Source organism: Stenella coeruleoalba, assembly GCF_951394435.1.
Source record: "Stenella coeruleoalba genome assembly, chromosome: 9".
In the NCBI taxonomy this organism is placed as follows: Eukaryota; Metazoa; Chordata; class Mammalia; order Artiodactyla; family Delphinidae; genus Stenella; species Stenella coeruleoalba.
Genome location: NC_137155.1, coordinates 4,325,277 through 4,345,697, shown reverse-complemented (window position 1 = coordinate 4,345,697; position 20,421 = coordinate 4,325,277). Strand labels below are relative to the sequence as shown.

The 20,421-nt window shown below is 38.1% G+C and overlaps 1 protein-coding gene across 1 annotated transcript; it reads left to right on the top strand.

Annotated features, from left to right (window-relative positions):
* Positions 1 to 5,877: 5,877 nt before the first annotated feature.
* ABHD12B (abhydrolase domain containing 12B) lies at positions 5,878 to 16,533 on the top strand (the record flags this gene model as incomplete). Its single annotated transcript, XM_079931627.1, is given in 4 exon segments — positions 5,878 to 6,033; positions 11,975 to 12,096; positions 15,397 to 15,574; positions 15,580 to 16,533. Coding segments are annotated over 4 exon segments (1,410 nt in total).
* Between the last annotated feature and the right edge of the window lie 3,888 nt (positions 16,534 to 20,421).

The following is a 20,421-nucleotide window of genomic DNA, read 5'->3' as shown; positions in this document are numbered from 1 at the left end:
AATGTTTACACACTGCAGGTAATTTAATGCACTTGTTTCTCCTTACATGTATTTTTCTTTTTTTCCTGTAGCTTTGATTTGTAAGAAAGTCAGATTTGATAGGAGTAAAATAATTCCAAACTAAACAGGGATATAGATTCTAATTTTTGTTATGCTGGATTTCATACTAGGTTCAAAAAGGGAAATATGGGGTCTAGCCTCTCCTCAGCGTGCAGGATAATGGTTGCTAGGCAGCCTCCTGTTTGCAGAACAAAGAAAGAATGTCTTTATCTACAGATGAATTCAACAATGCCTCATCCTCTGTGTTTCCATCTGAATTTATGTGGTGGGACAGGGCTGCCAAGCAGCAGGATTTCATGCGCGGTAAATACCAGCCCTATTTGTGAGGGTCACATTGCTGCACAAGGGTCAAAGTACAAACACAATTGGGCATCACTGAAACAGATTGTCATTACTCAGAGAAGCCAGCCCAATAACATCTAAGAGGCTTAAAATCTGCATTATGGATATTTTCACTGAATTTTATTTCATCAAAGCAGTACATGTAAACAGTAACTTACAAAGTTAAATTAGTAAACATAATGGGTTATAGCTAAAGGGTTCTCTACTGCATCACTTCCTGCCCCTATGTCTTCCTCTCCAAAAGTCACCTCTCAGCTCAACTCTGGTTGTTTAGTCCTCATAATTATATGTGTTATAAATAAATTACTGTCTCATTGGATTTATTAATTTTAGATGTTATTATCTACTGATGCCCTGTTAGGGTAAATGAAGGATTAGCTCTCTTGCATTGCCAAAACCTTTATCTGCCTCCCTCCTTCTCCTATTATAATTCCATTAAATCTGGGGGTTAAAGCAGTGTTCAGTGTTTATATTATTAAAACTTGCCATTGTGTCATAAAAAGATCACATTTACCTTGTTTTCAATTTGTCCTGAAGTTAAGTATTTCCTTGTTTATCTGTTTTATTTGCTTAGGCTTCTTTGTACATATTACATCTTCCAACATCTTCTATTATCCTCTCAGTACAGTTTTCCCAAAATAATAAAATTCAAGAAACCGTGAATTACAAACTTTCCTTGGAGGTCTTCCTCCTGGAGACCTTTCTTCTCCTGTGTTCTCTAGGTTTGCTCCCAGCTATCTACGTTTGAGTTCCCTTGACTACTGTCACTCTACGTTGCATACCTTATTTCTTGTACATGAAGTTTTCTCCTTTCTTGTTTTAGTTTGGGTGGAGCGTATCCTCCAGTAGTTTCATCAAGTCACAATGATCATCCAAGGACAGAGGTTGTGGTGATGACAGGCCTCACCCTTTCTCCTGAACTAACTGCTCTAAGCTGGACTGAAGGTCCCCTCTGCCTGGTGCAAAGTTACCTCTCATGCTCCTTTCTCATTGTTTTCCCAACATTCCCTTTGCTTATCTCCTGTGTTGAGTACCTATTTTTTTTGGTGCAGCAAGTCTTCCTCTTTCCTGGTACATTCCTTCCTTTGGGGGAAAACATCTCAAGTAGCTTTCTAGAAAAGGAAGGAAGGAGGGGAAGGAAATGTTTAGAGATCTTACATATTGGACAGCACCCTTATTCTATACTCACACATGGCTGAGTTTGACTAGGAATCTAAGTTGTAAATCATTTTCTGTCTATATTTGAAGGTACTGCTCCACTGACTTCTGGTTTCCAAGGTTGCTGCTAGAAATCTGATGCATTCTGTTCCCTGAGCCTTTTATTTGATCTTTCTTTCTCTCCAGAACTTTTTTTTTTTACATCTTTATTGGAGTATAATTGCAATACAATGGTGTGTTAGTTTCTGCTTCATAACAAAGTGAATCAGTTATACATATACATATGTTCCCATATCTCTTCCCTCTTACGTCTCCCTCCCTCTCTCTCCGGAACTTTTAATATCTTTCTAAGTCCAGTGTTCTGAGATGTTACTATACGGTGTCAATATGTATCTATTTACTTGAATGTTGCTACCTCTTGCCAACATCAAAACTCAGGATTTAGCAGGTTAACGTGGAGGTATAGGCACCTTCACTTTTTTAAAATCTCTAGGTAAATATGAAGAGAAGTAAGGTTGAGAAATACTCAGTCATTTTATCATTTTTTACCACAAATGGTAAAATAGACCAAAAATCTTTTGAACCCCTCAATATTTTCTATAAACTCTATACCCACTTTTCTTTACTCTACCTTCTTATCAGGCATACAGAATCATCATATTCTTCCCTATTTTGTTCCTTCTCTCACATATGATTGTTTCCTATAGCTTTCAGCATTTCAGTGCACTTTATTAAGAATCAACAAGTTATCACTTATTATGCACCTATGGCAATCCAGGTTCTCTAGACTTGCTACACCATTAGATCACAGCTGTTATTACAATATTTGGCAATTGTGGAAATAGAGGCTCAAAGCAATAAACTAACGTGTAAGATCACTCAGCAAATAAGAGGCAAAAGCAAGGTTTACATCCAGTTCTGTCTGATTTCAAGGCCTGTCTTTTATCCTCTTTCTTTACTTCCTTTCTTCCTTTCTCAAAAACTGTAAACTAATGTGAGATGTGTTCAAATTACAGGATGAAAAAGTCATGACTTGTTTATCTAGTTTATGAATGATGTACATTTGAAAGTGTTAGTTTATGTATCCAATAATGTAATCTAGATCTAAAATTATGTTACAAGTGTTTGCGCAGAGCAACAGGATTAGTTTAATGTGGATAACTGAATCTTCCAACATTCACTTGCTTAAGCTCTAGTCTCATATAAGCTCCTTGAAGTGGTTTGTTATAATCCTGGCAAAATGCCTACTAAAGAAATAGTTGAAAATTTTAAAACCATTATTTAAACACAATCCTTTCTTGACTTAAATCTAGACTCTAGGTTATTTAGCTCTAGCATATCTGTGTGGATTTTAATTTTCAAATGATGATCTTTCATACACCCAAGGCAATATTTATCTGGTGGGAAAGTTGCATTAGTAATAATTTACATTCTGCAGGCAGTGGGGAAGAAGGCACTTCTGCTGAAAGGAAAAACATGTGTTTTTATTCAACTTTTGCAAGAGAAAAGGGCTTGTTATAAAAATAAGTCATTCCGCTGATGAAAGAATAATGCTTGGAAATGCGCCTGTGGACAATACATCACTTATGAGAAACAAGAAAATAAAGCTTTGTATGTGTTGCTGTGTGACCACTCTTCTATTCATACAGGAGCCTCCCATGGAGAAAGAGGGGTGTTCAGCCTCTGAAGCACTCTTTCTAAAAATATGTACATATAAATCCCCTCCTCAGTCTCTTCTAAAATGAAATAAAGATCAAGAAATTATATTGTGCTGTTGAGCTACATAAAATGAAACCAGAAACATTTATGTTGACATGAATTATATCAACTGAGGTAATAAATGGGTTTAGAATGAAATTTAAGGCAAAGTACAAGTGTAGAAGGGATGATTCCTCCTTCAGAACCCTTGGCTTCAAAACTAAAGGAGCAAAACTATCTATTTAGTTGATATTAGATATATGTTTTACCTATAAGATACTTATCCAATGCTGAAGTTCCATTGTATATATAACCTTATGAATGGACAAGGCAATTCTATGATACCTTAATTTTGCATGTAGTTATAAGAATTCAAAATATATAAAACCCTTTTTGTGAGGGGATTCTTGACCTAATTACTCATCTTTGTCTCTAGTACAGTAGGAACTGAATTTTGTTTAGATATCATGATGCCATTCTGGGTACTTGTAAAATAATTTTCAATTTTAATTCTCTGTTTTCATAGAACTTCTCATCCTGGTCTTATTTCACTTAAATCTCTCTCTCTCTCTCTCTCTCTCTCTCTCTCTCTCTCTCTCTCTCTCCACCTTTCCTTTTCTCTCTCAATCAGTCTGAATTTACCTACAACAGGTTGAATTATGCCTAGTTCTGGTTTTGACATAAATACCAGTGAATATTTTGAAAAGTCACAAATTCTGTTTCTTCGTCTCTATAATGAAGAATTTACTACATCACTGGTTCTCAATCCTAGTGGCATCACCTGGGAAACTTTAAATTTATTAAAACTAAAACAAAACAAAACAATGTCTATCAATCATTCCCCTTCTACTCTGCTTAATTTGGGTCTTGCCCAGAACCCAGAGATAGGCATTCCTTAGAACTGCTAAACTAATCCAGTGATTTTTTTTTTCAAATTTTAAGTTGTACATAAATCTCCTGGGGAATCTTATTAAAATGCAGACTCTATACATTCAGTCTGGGGAGGGGCTTGAGATTTTGCATTTCTAACAAGTTCTCAGAAAATGCTAGTGCTTCAGGGCCAAGAGTGTCACTTTAATTAGTAAGGATCTAAATTATCTTTAAGAATACTTTCAGGAAAAGAAAGAAAGAAAGAAAGAAAGAAAGAAAGAAAGAAAGAAAGAAAGAAAGAAAGAAAGAAAGAAAGAAAGAAAGAAAGAAAGGAAGGAAGGAAGGAAGGAAGGAAGGAAGGAAGGAAGGGAAGGAAGGAAGGAAGAGGAAAATGAAAGAAAACAAACATATAATTAATGCATTTTTATGGCTTATAAAGGCCTGACATTTGTTAGAAACAACTGAAGAACTAGACATAAAATTTAAATAATGAAAAAATTTTCACTCAAATAATGTTTAATATTGTTATAGGAATTCACCAGAAAGAATATTTCCAGCATTACAAGTTTGAGATTTTCACATAAAATACATAATTCTATCTTAATAAATGGAATTTTCTGAATCCCTAAAATTCATCATGAAGGTTGACTATTAAGATAGTTATACTTATGTGTCAACTTATAGGGTATTTTTCAATGAGATTTACATTTAAATCAATGAATGTTGAGTAATGCAGATTGCCTTTTTAATGTGGGTGGGCTTCATCCAGTCAGTTGAAGGCCTGAGGAGCACAAAAGGTCTGGGTTTCTTAAACAGAGGGAGATCTCCAGTAGTGTACCTTCACACTTCACCTACACCATCTGTTTTCCTAGGTCACCAGCCTGTTGGCCTTCACACTGGAATTGTACTATGAGCTTTCCTGGGTTTCCAGCCTGATGGAACATACTACATTTTTTGGATTCTCCAGACCCCATAACTGTGCAAGCCAATTTCTTATTCTCACTATTTATCTATCTAGAGACAGATATAGAGATAGAGATATAGAAAGATATAGTGATATAGATCTATCTATCTATCTATCTATCTATCTATATATCTATACCTATCTATCTATCTATCCATCTACCTATCTATCTATCTATCTATCTGGATATATATATATATCCAGATAGATAGATAGATAGATAGGTAGATAGATAGATAGATAGATAGATAGAGTTAGATCCCACTGATTCTGTTTCTCTGGAGAACCTGCACTAATACAGATCAGATTTTGGTACCAAAACTAAGGTGGAGCATGTCACAATACCTCTTTTAAAGTGAAGGGGTAGTTGTTTCAAAAGGCCCTTCCAAAGCCAAAAGGAGATATAATACCTAGTGGGTCTATTTGGATTTTGGAGGCAACATACTTCTCCTTTAGGTGTGTTACCCCAGCTCTTTCATCTCACTAGGTAAAAGTAACTAGTTTTGAGTAAGGCTCAAAACAAGAGTAGGCTCTGCAGCAGGCCCAGGCTGCCATGCAAGCTTCTCTGCTTCTTGGGTCACAGGATCAGCAGAGCTAAAGGTGCCTGGAGTGTCAGTGGCAGGTAGAGATGCTGTTTGGAGCCTTTGTCTCCAGTAGCTGAATCACAGCACAGGTTGTTCTGAGTTTGGAGCTAAGCCCTGTCATTCTCCACAGATAACTACCCTCTTTTTAAGACACAGTTTGGGGTCTGCTACTCAGCCTCAGTGGAGGCTGAATGCTTAACCATGAGCCACCAGGTCACCACAGGACCTGAGCTGCCCACCACGAGCTGGGTGTTATCTGACCCAAAAAGCCATGAAGTTGGGGGTGATAGCAGCCTTCCATCAACAAATGGAAGTGGTGTGTATGAAATCAGGCTTGAACAGAGCCTGAAGGCACAAGTAAGTTACCTGAGGAAGTGACCTAAATGCCCATGGACCCCACTCCTGTTATACGGCTTTCACTCTCCCAACTTGCACCTAGTGCTTCATGGGGAGCTCCCTGTGACCACTGACAGAGGAAAAGAAGACTCAGGCCTGGTTTACAGATGGTTCTGTATACCATGCCAGAACTACTGGAAAGTGGACAGCTGTAGCATTATGACCAATTCCTGGGACAATCTTGAAGGAGAGTGGTGAAGGGAAACCCTCCCAATGGACAGGACATCAAGCACTGAAACTGATTGTTCATTTTGTTTGGAAGGAAAGATGAACAGATGCACAGTTATATACTGATTCATGGACTGTGACCAATGGCTTGTCTGAAGAGTCAAGGAAACATCCATGGAAAGAACATGATTGGAAAATTGGTGACAAGGAAGACTAGGGAAGAGATATGTGGATAGACCTGAGTAGACAAAAATGTAAAGATGTTTGTTTCCTGTCAATGTTCACCAAAGGGTGACCTCAACAGAGGAGGATTTTAATAATCAAGTGAACGGTATGACCATTTTGTGGATATGAGCCTCCTCTTTTCCCAACCACCCCTGTCATCACCCAGTGGGCTCATGAACAAAGTGGCCCTGGTGGCAGACATGGAGATTAAGCACAGACTCAGCAATGTGGACTGCCACTCACCAAGGCTGCACTGGCCATGGCCACTGCTGGGTGCCTAATCTACCAGCAGCAGAGACCAACACTGAGACCCCCATATGGTGCCATTTCCCGGGGTGATCAGCCATCTACCTGGTAGCAAGTTGGTTACATTGGACAACTTCCATCCAAAAACAGGCAACATTTTGTTCTTCATGGAATAGACCCTCTGGATATGAATTTGCCTTCCTTGCACACAATGCTTCTGCTAACACTACTGTCTGTGAACTTACAGAATGCCTATCCACCATCATTATATTCCACCCTGCACTGTTTCTGATCAAGGAACTAACTTCATAGGAAATGAGGAGCAACAATGAGCCTCTGCTCCTAGAATTCACTGGTCTTACCATGTTTCCCCCTATCCTGAAGGAGCTGTCTTGAGAGAAAGTAAATTGGCCTTTTGAAGACTCATTTACAATCTCAGCTGGTGGAAATACTTTGCATAAATGGGGAAAGTTTCTCCAGGAGACTGTATATGCTCTGAATCAGCATCCAAAATACAGTGTTATTTCTCCAATGGCCAGGATTGATGGGTCCAGGGGTGGAAATGGGAGTGGCATCACTCGCTATACCCCTGGTCACCTACTAGAACAATCATTGCTTCCTCTTCCCATTACCTTATATTCTGATGGCCTAGATGTCTTTGTTACAAAAGGGAAGGAGACATGATAAAGGCTCAGTTGAACCACAAGTGAAGACTTCTCCCCAGCCACCTTGGATTCCTTATGCCTGTGAATCAACAGGCAAAAAAGGTAGTAGTTACTCTGCTGGATGGGATGACTGATCCTGTCTTCCAAGGGGAAATTGGAGGTCTATTCCACAATGGAGGTAATGAAAAGTATGTCTGGAATACAAGAGATCCCTAGGGTGTTTCTTAGTATTACCATGCCCTGTGGTTAAGGTCAATGGAAAACTACAAAAACCCAATCCAGGCAGGACTACTAATGACCCAGTCCCCTCAGGAATGAAAGCTTGGGTCACCCCACCAGGCAAAGAACCATGACCAGCTGAGGTGCTTATTGAAGCAAAGTGAATTAGTAGAGGAAAGTAGTTATAAATACCAGCTCCAGCACATGACCTGCTTCAGAAATGAGGACCATAACTGTCATGAGTATTTCATCCTTATTTTGTTATGAGTGTGTGTGTGTATTAAGCATCTTGGCTTTCTTCCTTCTTTAACCCTTTATTGAGGAACATGAGATATATTGATTTTTATATCATAGTATTTAAGTATTGTAAGTTTTCCATCGTAGTATTGTAGTTCTGAAATATCAAGGAGAAGAATAAACATCATGCAAGGACTTTTCGTCCTCCTCTGGGAAAGTGTTAGTACATTTTCAGGTGTATGCAGGACAGTTGTATCATGTTAGCTGAAATTATGACTTTGTTATTGTCTTTATTTGGAGATTAAGTATGGTTTAAGGAGATGCATATGAGTGCCAAGTTGACAAAGTGTGGCCTCATGATGGGTAATTTTATGTGTCAACTGAAAGGGTGTTTTGGGATGAGATTTATGTATTTAAATTTGTTAACCTTGAGCTGATTGTTCTCTATAATGTGTGTAGGGATCATCCAGACAGTTGAAGGCCAGAATAGAACAAAAACACTGGCTGCCTCAAGCACAAGGAATTCCTCTGCAGACTGCATTCAGAAGTCATCTGCATCAGAGTCCCTCCTGGGTCTCCAGCCTGCCAGCCTACACTGCAGATTTGAACCTTTCAGCCCCCACAATTACCTGAGTCAATTTCTTACAAGTAACCTCTCTACATATATGCATATCCTATTGGTTTGTTTCTCTGGAGAACTTTGACTAATGCAGCGATTCATCCCCTCAGGAAGCATCCGTCCTTGTTATCAAACCCTCCTCCCACCCACTCCCCTGTGGGCCTCACATGCAGCACAGACCACCAGCAATTTATTCACTCTTATCCGAATCACACATTCACAACCGGAAGCATATCTTCTTCCTTAGGCATTCACCATCCCGCCCTTCCCATATCCGTGACTTGTAGTCACTCTCCTTGTCTCCTCTAATTAATTTTCCAAATCTTAGCCACAGGGACACTTCTAGATCATAAGTGTCCTTGTTTAAACACTTAACTGGCAAAGGTTTTCCTCAGACTCAGTTCCAAGCTTGGCTAAGAGACTCCATGTGATGGGGTCTGCTCCCTCTCTCACACTTCCTGTGACCACATTTGTTTCCTTTGAGCTACCTGTTCCTGGTGTGTTCTCTTTCCCGCAGCCCTCAGTTGGTGGCTCTCCTTTGGGGATGTATTGATCAAGGTTCTCTGGAGAAAACAAACCAATAAGACATATATAGATACATAGAAAGGGACTTATTGTAAGGCTATGAATGACTATGTAGGCTAAGTCCCACAATCTGCCATCTGCAAGCAGGAAGCCCGGAAGGGTTGTGGTGCGGTTCAAGCCCAAACGTGAAGGCCTGAGAACCAGTGCCAGTCCAAAGTCCCAAGACCCAGGAGCACTCCTGTCCTGAGCACAGGAGAAGCGGGATGCCCAGCTCATGCAGAGAACAAATATGGCTTTCCTCTGCTTTTTCTTCTCTTCAGGACCTTAATGAATGGGATGTTGGCGACCTGCATTGGTGAGTGATGTCTTTATTCAACCTAATGATTCAAATGCTAATACCTCTGGAATCACTCTCACAAACACACCCAGAAAAAATGCTTCACTAGCTATCTGGGCAACTCTTAGCCCAGTCAAGCTGACACATAAAATTATCCATCTCTGGTGTGGGGAGGGGCATGGTAGTTCTACCTTCTGCTCATCCCCATTTCCTCAGAACCTTCTGGAAGCTTTTTCTACAATGCCTAAGCCCAACCTTTCTTTGTGCTCTGTTCATATACTCTGGGAAAGTGATCATCACACTTTATTCAAATCACATTCTTTTTTTAATGAAATAAGTCAGACAGACTTATATGTGGATTCTACAAAACTAAAATAAATGTATATAACAGAACAGAAACAGACTCACATATAGAGAGAACAAACTGGTGGTTACCAGTGAGCAGCAGGGGGGAGGGGCAAGATGGGATAGGGGATTAAGAGACACAAACTACTATGTACAAAATAAACAAGATACAAGGGTATACTGTGCAGCACAGGGAGATATAGTCATTATTTTATAATAACTTTAGATGGAGTATAATCTATAAAAATCTTGAATCACTATGCTGTGCACCTGAAAACTAAGATAAGATTGTGAACCAACTATATTGCAATCACCTTTTTAACTATCAATGTCCTTCACTCACTATTAAACTTCACAGTCTATAGTGCCTGGCATTGAGATGGTACTAAATAAAGTTTTGTTTATTGAATGAATAACAGAATTTTCTATTGTTCTCCCATTGTGTGTAGCAAGAAAGCTATTGTAATCAAGTGGATATCGCCTTTTTCTCAAATATTTAGTATATGGGATTTAGAATGCGGAAATAAAACATTCGGTTTGGGATTCAGAAAACAGAAATTTAAGTTCTCAGGTCTGAGGTGTTTTGACTTACATTAATACAAGTACTTTTCAAGTGTAGCTCTTCCCCTTCCTGGTCTATTGAGCATACCTGCTAAAGGAAAATAGTATGAGTTTTCTGTCTGATTTTTGTTCTCTTATTTTTTTCCTGCCAAGGAGATTTGGGGCACATAAATCATTAATGTGTGTTTTTATATATCTTGGTGGTCAGTGATGAGAGAGTTTAAGGTAACATAAATCCTTTTTGTGGTTATTTATGAGAGATACTTTAGGAGTGTAGAATTCAGTACAGGTCCTATGGATGACCTTCAGATAAGAGCCTGGCTTGAGCCTGTACATTTGGAAATGGACAGAGTTCTTTGTACAGGCTACTTTCAGTAGAATATCATAGAAGCATCATCTACTACTGTAACTCTTCCCATTTCTCTTTTATAAGACTTGTTATTTTCCTAGTAGCTTGGGAAGGAGTAAAAACATACCAGCTACTGATCACTGACATTCAAGTACAAAACTAAGTACTACAATAAAAACTTGGAGATAATTTTGTTCAAAAATAGTAGGAAGTGAAAATTTAACTTTGTCTATGAAAAACTCCCTAAGTTTCTATGTGAACATAACTGACGGAAATCTGCTTATATTATTTGACACAACTGTTTAATTGCTCTTCATCTTCACTGATACAAATGAGGACATACCTCTTCTTTAGCTCCATATATTGCTCGAGGGTAGAAAAACGTACTTCCTTTAAAATGTATAAAATCAGACTATACACTGGTGTGACTCCTCATCACTGCTTGCTATGTTCACTGGATTTTAATGTAGTAATTCCATGACACACACAGAAACATTCACTATAAAATGAAATGTCCAAAAATTGGAAAAAAAGGACTTTACCATTGCAATGATTTCAGAAAAGTAATTCCATTTTACAGAAAAGAGATGCTAGGCTTAATGCCTTCTATTTTGTTTCAGTGTGATCACCTGAAAATGGCATGAGGGCAATACATAATTCAAATATCTTTAAAAATTGAACCATGTACTTTTACAGCTCTAATAGGAAATCAGTACAAATCCACTTTTTACAGGACAAATATGTCTGCATGGTTATAATGCCAATTGTCCTTACCTGTGATTCTCTCTCTCTCTCTCTCTCTCTCTCTCTCTCTCTCAATTACCATTCCTGGAGTTTTATAGAATCAAAGATATTCTAACAATAGATGAAGTGATTTGACAGATGCATTACAAGGTCTAAAGAGTACTGTTTGATATATCAGATTTTACTGTTCAAGTCATTTGCACAAACATTTGCTTATGGTGGTTGTGTATAGACCACTATAAGAATGTCACATTCATGAGCAAATCATTCCCTTAATGTAATCATTGCATCTGCTTTCTAGAGCAATCTAATTTTTTATATCAATCTCTGTTCAGATCTTATGTGGAAAAATATGTTAATATAACATTCCATCTCAATGAAGACCACAAAACTGTTGAAAAATAAAGAAACCAGCAAGTGACTATAAACTAGCATGTTTAAAAAAAGGAATTAAAAAATGTATCCATTATTTTGGGTAAAACATGGCTATGTTTCCTTTCCATCAGTATAAATGATGGGAATGTCTGGCTCTATTCTAAAATCTGTTACTATAAGTTGCTTTAGAAGGACAAAAGTTGAGCAACCACCTGGGAGTGTCATGCTGAGTGTGGACTGTGAGTTAGACCGCATTCTAACTCATGTTCCACTTGTGCCCCCTGTAGCCTGAAGCAGGACATGTACTTGCCCTGACCCTCATACCTCTGGTCTCTAAACTGAGGGCCACACCTATCCCATTCACTGCTGTGACACCGAATGACATCGCCTATAAAGCACTTAGAATGGCGTTAGCACACAATATGTGATCAATAAAGATTATCTATAAATATCAACATTAATAGTATTTGGGTTCTTCTACGTACTTTGAAAAATATAGGAACATAAATGGTATTCATTCTGAAATTCTCTGTTCTCTAACTCACCTTGTCTGCTTTGACAACTGAGTTTTTAGTGCTCTCATGGAGTGAATTGCTGTTTTTTGATTTATTGGGAGAGGTTGACCAATATTACAATAATCTGTTCCTTGAAAGGTAGTGGAATTCAGTTTTAAAACATTTGATACTAATGTTTTCTTCATGGGTTGGCTTGTAGCTACTGATTCAGCTTTTTAATGATTATAAGACTTCCAGGATGTTATATTTTTCTAGAAATCTTTCTATTCTGACAAAATTGTCAAATGTGTTGGCTTTTATTATCTCATTAAAATATCAATATCTGATGGTCCTATGCCATTTCCCACTTTTCGTTCTTCATAGCAGTGATTTTTGCTCCTAAATCTCCTCCTCATCATCCTTCATCTCCATCCATCTTGGTAGAGGTTTGTCTTTTGTTTTCTTGATTTCGATTTTGTGGTTAGTTTTTTGTTTCGTTAGTTAACATTCTCCATTTTTTCCCCTATCATCAGTTATTTTGATATCTATTCTGTTATTTTTTAAAACTTAAATTTATGCTTAGTTCACAAACATTCCCTCATTCCTACTTCCTCATGTAGTTTTTAATGCTTTTGTTTTCCTTTAAGCATCGTTTTAGCTGAGTTCCACAAGTACCAGTGTATTCTACTTTCATTACTTTTTAGTTACAAGTATGTTTTTACATTTCTACAGTAATTTCTTCTTATATCTATGTGGTATTTAAAAACATTGTTTTCCTTTTACTGTATGGAGGTTTTACATTTATCCTCTCTTTTATAAAATTCTAATTTAATTATAATATGGACTAATTAATATAAAATATTTCCAGTTTTTGCCACTTGACATATTGCCTATGCCTAATAAGAAGTTAAATTTTGTAAATGTCACATGGGTGCAGGGTACTATCTATATTATTCCAATAAATCAAGACATTAATTTTTTTATGCAAAGTATCTTTCTAACTAAACTTTAATCACTTTGAACTTTCAATACTTTAAAAACCAGTAGAGCACTCCTGATTTGACAGTGGGTTTGTCAGCTTCACTTACAACTTGCTTTATATTTACATTATTTCATTTTTTTTTAGACTCTCCATACGTTTATCCCATAATGATGCCTTTGTCCTATGTCTTTTTGTCCAATATCAATACAATACAGATCTAATATTAATATACATCTTAGATTTTCTGGACTTTATTTTTTGATGTGATCATACACACACAGAGTTTTTCAAACTCTCATGACTTTTGAAAACATATTATTGAAGTATAACACATATACAGTCAAATCTTAAGATTGATAAACTCTGACAAACTGAACACACCCAAGCAACCACCACACAGAGTAAAAGCAGACAGACAGAACACTTCCAGCATCCCAGGCATTCACTCCGTGCCCCGTTTCAATTACCACCCATACTCCAGGGTTGACTACCATCACAACTTCACACTCTAGTTTGGCCAGCAATTGAATTTTACATAAAGGGGATCACAAAGTGTGTACTCTTTTGTGCCTGGTTTACTGAACTTGAGCACTGTGTTTGTGAGATTCCTCAACGCTATTGCATTTGCTCTTTTTACCCGAGTTTATGTATCCATTCTCAGGAAATGGGAGTATGCGTAGCTTCTAGTTGGACTGTTTAACCAGTGCTGCTCTGATATTCTTGTACGTAGCGTTGGGTGCTCCATGTGCTCATGCTTCAATTATGTCACTTAAAAATATTATAGAAATAAAATTTTCCTGCACCCTATCTGAAAAATTGCTTTAAACCTCAAGTTAGACCATTTATATAATATTTTAATGACACATTCACACACATATATGTCTATATATGTAATAATATATAGACATGTATATAAAATTTTTTTTTGCCTTGATATGATTTTATTACCTCTTTTTTGCCTTTTAAAAAAACAATTTAATTTTTTTTTTCTTTATTACATATTTTCCATCAGCTGGCTTGGAACTAATTTACTCAATTTCTCATTTCTATTGTTTTAGTGGTTAATTTTGAAATTTTAATGGGTACTTATAATATTTTAACTCCTCACATCTTACATGTTACTACTGACAACATTTCAATTCAGTCCTCTTAATTCTGCCCTAATTGTTATCATCAATGTTCCTTTATATACAATGTTTGCTTAGATTTTCTAATGTGTTGCCTTTTCTTAGGGATCACTTTTCTTCTTTGTTAAGTTCAACAAAGTTCAACTTAAAGTTCAACAAATAAATTAAAAGGAAATGTTTATTTGTATTCCTCTGAGAATATCCTCATGTCACTTTGTCTCTTGAGAAGTTATTTTGCTGGATATACAATTCTAGGTTCACAGATATTCCTTAACTGTTTCTTGGAGATGTTACTCTACCATGTTTTGGCTTCTATTTTTGCAGTTGTAAATCTGTTGCTTGACACACTGGCATTTCTTTGGAAGTGAACTATCATTTCTCATGGTCTGCTTCAATTAACTTTGCCTTTTCTTTGCTATTTTGTCTATAGTTTCACTAAAATATGTCTAAGAAAGAATTTCTGGTTTCTTGTTTTTTCTTCCTTTCCTTCCTTTTCTTTCTTTGTCTTATGGCATACCATAGTACTTTCTGTACTTGTGAGTTTGTACTTTTTAATCATTTCTAGGAAATTCTCAGCCATTCATCTAATCAATTATTGCCACAGCTCTCCTCTCTCTTGAACTCCTGTTCAAATATCAGTGTGACTTTCTCTTTGGGTTTCATCTCTTAACTTTTCTTCCATCATCTCGTTACTTTTTATTACATTCTGGATTATTTCCTTACATATACCTGCCAATCCACTAGGTTTCTCATGAGCTCTGAGATGGATGTTTAATGCACTGTTTGAGTTTGGAGTTTTACAAATTTGTATTTTGTGCTACATCTTTTCAAATATTTTCAGTTAGAGTTATTTTATATTCTGTATCTGATAACCAACTCTGTTATTTGTTGGTGACTCTTTCTTATAGTGGTTTCTTTTCCTGTGTGTTTAGGATCTTTTATTCTGATCTCCCGTTGGTTGAAATTAATCTGTGGAAATCCAGGGACAAAAATTGTGGCTGTTTTCTTCCAGGAGCATTTTCTTCTGTCTGGAATCAGAGTATTACCCAAGCGGGACCACTCTGGCCAACTTTCAGAATCTCTAGTTTATTCTACAAATATTCCAGGCCGTCCCCGCCGGGGAGGCGGGCGGCCGGGCGCAGTTCCGGGCTACAGCGGCAGCTCCCGCGGCTGCGGCCGCGGTGGATCGGGTTGCGATGCGGCGTGGAGACAGACAAGCAGGGCTGCGTGACCGCGTGGTGGTACATGGTCGCACAGAGCCTGAGATCTTTCCCATACTCCTGTTCAGAAGAAAAACTTCCACTCTGTGTACCAGCTTTACAAGTAAATCATTAAAAGAACATATTTTCCCTCTTCTGATGAACATGCTGATTGTTTTCAACCTTTTCAGAGCACCATTTCTTGCGGATTTAAAGAAACCAGAGTTAAAGATTCCTCACACAGTGAACTTCTACATCAAAGTTGAACCTAGGGTGATTCTGGGTATCTGGCACACAGTTCCTAGCTGCCGCGGGGAGGATGCTAAGGGGAAGGGCCGTAGCCGGTATGAAGCAGCTCTCCGTGATGGCAACCCAATTATTGTTTATCATCATGGCGGTGCAGAACACAGGACAGCTCCTCACAGACTTGAGATAGTAAAGGTGCTGAGTGATGGTGGTTTTCATGTCTCGTGTGTTGACTATAGAGGGTTTGGGGACTCGACGGGTAAGCTGACGGAGGATGGGCTGACTTCAGATGCTATTTGTGTCTACGAGTGGACCAAGGCAAGAAGTGGTACCACCCCCGTGTGTCTCTGGGGCCACTCTCTGGGAACAGGAGTTACAACAAATGCTGCAAAAGTTCTAGAAGGGGAAGGATTCCCAGTTGATACTATTATCCTGGAAGCTCCATTTACCAACATATGGGTTGCAAGTATCAATTATCCCTTGTTAAAGATTTACCAGAAACTTCCAGGATTTTTAAGCACAGTTATGGATGCCTTGAGGAAAGAGGAACTAGTCTCCCTCAATGATGAAAATGTTAAATTCCTGTCTTCTCCCCTTCTTATCATACACGGTGAGGATGACAAAATGGTGCCTTTGGAATTTGGAAAAAAGCTCTATGAAATTTCACACAATCCATATAGGAACAAAGAGAGGGTGAAGATAGTGATCTTTCCTCCTGGCTTCCAACACAACTTCCTTTGTAAAAGCTCCACACTGTTAAAAACCATGAGAGATTTCCTGAGCCAGCAGTGGGCATGAGGTATGAGTACAACGGGGAGCAAAGACTTACTCCAAACACCACTTGTCATGTATATTTCTTATGTAAAACTGTACTGTGCTGCTTGGATGAGCTGAAGTTACTGACATTTCTACAAGACACTTGCCTTTTAATAAAAGAAAGCATGGATGCTGGAAATAAATAAATAAATAAATAAATATATTTCAAGTTCTCCTCTGTCAGTTTGTTGTTGGCCCAATGTTTAGACTCTTGTTTATAGGATTCATGTTGACATTTGCTTTTTTCAGCTCTTGTTTTCATTCAGATTATTTTTTGCCTCTTGGAGATTCCCCTTACTTTGTGCAAGCCCATAAGTACAATTAAAAGTGTGTTATATGCAGTGTTTAGTTGTTTTCCAGGATCAAGTTCCTTCTGAATACGTTAGTATCTTGTTTTCTATATTATTTGAAACGAAAGATGTCAGTTTAGTGCCTTCGTATACATTGTAATTTTATTACATTTTTTTTTTACCTATCTCAATGAGTGATATCACTAGAATTTTCCACCATAGATCCTTTTGTCATAAAAGGCCATACGTGTAGATATAATATGAAACACGAAGTGAAAAGCACTCTTAGTAAGGGATGAAAAAGTAGCTATTGTATAAAATGGGCATAAATTCTTATGTGTTACTCTTTAAAAAAATAGATAAAAGTAGTATTCCTTGCCATTGTTGCAGGAATGGTGGCTGAGACAGCATTTTACATGTCCTCATGCACTTCCCAGTCCTACTGTGGTTAGGCAGAACCCAGTGACAAATTCTAGACAGTGAGCTACGGATGAAGGTGATGTGTCATGTCCAGGAGAACAAGAGAGCTGAACAGGACACTCAGGCGTCTCTTCCCTCCCACAGTGTCAAGGAAGTTCATGGACCGACCTTCTGGAGCCTCAGCATCAAAGACGCTGTATTGCTCAGCCCCTGCCCCAGCAGCAGTGCCCTAGATTACTGCTCAGACCAGCAGCAAATAGTCACCCTAGCAGGATTAGTCATGGAGATTTGAGGGGTGGTTCTTACAGCAAAACCTAGCTTCACCTGAGCAGTCCAGTGAAACACTATTTTAGGGAGATTCTTAATAACCATTTATGGGAACATTTTTTTCTGAAATTTAGCGTGTTCACAACCAAGTTCTTCGCCTTCTCTCCCTGCCCCACCCTCCCACTTCCGTGTGGTGCCGTGGCTTGTGTGGGAGTCTTTGTGGAGCATGGGGTGATCACCATGTATGAAGCCCAAAGCAAGTTCCTTCACGTTCATCCTCACTTTGTCTTCTGGAATATGACCCTAATTAGTGTACCTGTTTCAAAAGATTGTTCTGAGAATGAAAACAGTGATTGCATGGAAAGCACACACCATAGAAGCCAGCACAAAATATTATCTTTAAGGTGATAGCCAGTAACCACATTTGATACAATATATTGTCTAAAATGCCCAGTTTCTTAAAAAAATATGTAGCCTGCATAGAAACATGAGTGTAGAATTATGACACATACACTGGAAAGAAATGAGCAACACACAACTCCCTATGAGAGAATTTGAAAGAAGTCATTAGAGAAATGCAAGTTAAAATAACAAGGAGGTGCCACTATACACTTGTTAGAATAGCTAAAATCAAATCCCAATGTAATGGTTAACTTCGTGTCAACTTGGCTAGGCTACTTGCCTAGTTGTTGGGTCAAACCCTAGGCTAAAGGATGCTGTGAGGATAGTTTTTACATATGAGGAACATTTAAATCAGTAGACATTGAATAGGGCAAGTTACCCTCCAGGAACTGGATTCCACTCATCCAATCAGTTTGAGGCCTTAGAAACAAAGCCTGCAGTTTTCTAAAGAAGAAGAAATTTGGCCTCAAGAGAGCTACATAGAAACCCTGCCTACGTTTCTAGCCAACCCTGCACATTTCAGAAATGAGACCACAACATCAACTCTTACCTGAATTCCCAACCTGTCTGCTTGCCCTATGGAGTTCAGACTTAGAGCCCTCACAAACCTATGAGCTAATTCCTTAAAATAACCTTTCTCTCTCTCTCTCTCTCTCTCTCTCTCTATATATATATATATATATATATATATACACACATATGTATATGTATATATATATCACATATGTAAGATATATACCTTATTGTAATAAGATTACAATTGTTATTGTGTAATTGATAAATGGTAACATATATAAAAATAAGGCATATCTTATTTTATCTATATGATATATATCAACATAAGATATATATAAAAGATATATAACTTACTTTTATATATAAGATATTATATATATAAATACATATATATTATTAATATACATACATACATACATACATATACATCTTACTTGTTCTCTTTTTCCATGCCAGTCCAACTGATGACAAGATTATGGAGTAACAGGAACTCTCATTTATTTTTGGTGGAAATGCAAAATGGTTCAACAATTTTGGAAGACAATTTGGTAGTTTTTTAAATAGCCAAAACTAACCTTACGATATGATCCAGAAATTATACTCCTAGGTATTTACTAAACTGATTTAAAAACTTATGTCCACATAGAAACTTGTAGCTAACTGTATATTATAGCTTCATTCATAATTACCAGAATTCATCTTTAATAGACAAATAGATAAAAAGATTTTAGTTTATCCATGTAATGGAATATTGTCCACTGATATAAAGAAATGAGCTATCAAGACTTGAGTAAATCTTAAGTACATATTTCTGAGTGAAAGGAGCATTTCTGAAAAAAACTACATACTGTATGATTACATTTCCATGGCATTCTGCAAAAGTCAGAACCATAGCAAAAAAAGAGCAACATCTGTGGAGGCAGCTTGTGGATGTCTGCTGACCTGCCCCCAGTTTAACTGTGGAAAGGATGAAAATCAACCATCTAAATCCTCTTGAAATGATCCTAAGGACAAACAGCTGATGAAGAAACATCAATTCAAGAAAATCTATGAAATTCCAGCAAAAGAAGTGAGAGTATGGCGTTTGACTCAAGCGTACTCTCTCTTTCCCCATCTCAGCTCTACAAGGCAGACTCTGCTCCAGAGTGCAACAGCAAGAGCACAGGGCACCTGCGCCCCTCAGCTCCTTTCTACATGGAGGAAGCTGGACTTCAGTGTTTCTTATCCCTCCCCCTGCAACCTGTTCCTAAGGTCAAGTCCTGGGTGAGTGTGGTCAAGAGGTGGGGCCTTCTTCCTCCCCCCACCCTCCACTCATGCAAGACAGGCTTTGCCTTGGGCACAGCAGCTGAGAATACTGGGGCACTCATTGCCTTTGCCCATGTCGCACAGTGGTGGTGCCCCCCGCCCCCCGGGAAAGGGAACCTGAGAGAGCATCCCTCTGCTTGCATGCTTGCAGACCTTCCACTGGTGTCATCTTCTTTGTGAGTGTGTCACTCAGGCAGAAGCTTGACGTGATGGCATCGCTAGTTCCAAAACCCTAGCTCAAAGATTTTCCTTGGGGGGGTGGAGAAGCAGGGTGTAAAACAGCTCTGTTTCTCTTCCCAAAGGAAAAGACTTCATTTATGAGAGAGAATGAAGAAGTTCAAACCTAAGAGTAACCTCAAGAACAGTGGGGGAGGTCATGGTGAAAGGCAATTAAGGGAGATTCCTTGTTTAAATGAAGATACAGCCTAGACTATATATACTGCATAGTCTGAGGAAGAGAACTGGGGAATAAGACAGCTGGAAAGAGCCCTCCTGGTGTCAGAACAAGTACTGAATTGGACTTCAGAAACAATGCCTTCACATATGCCATAGCTTTATTAGATTAGGTTGTAAACAATGAATGTTCCGGGACATTGGTGAAAACAACAGCAGGATCAGCCAGAAATACATCAAATGAATGTGTTCAGGGAAGACAGTAAAGAGAGGCCCA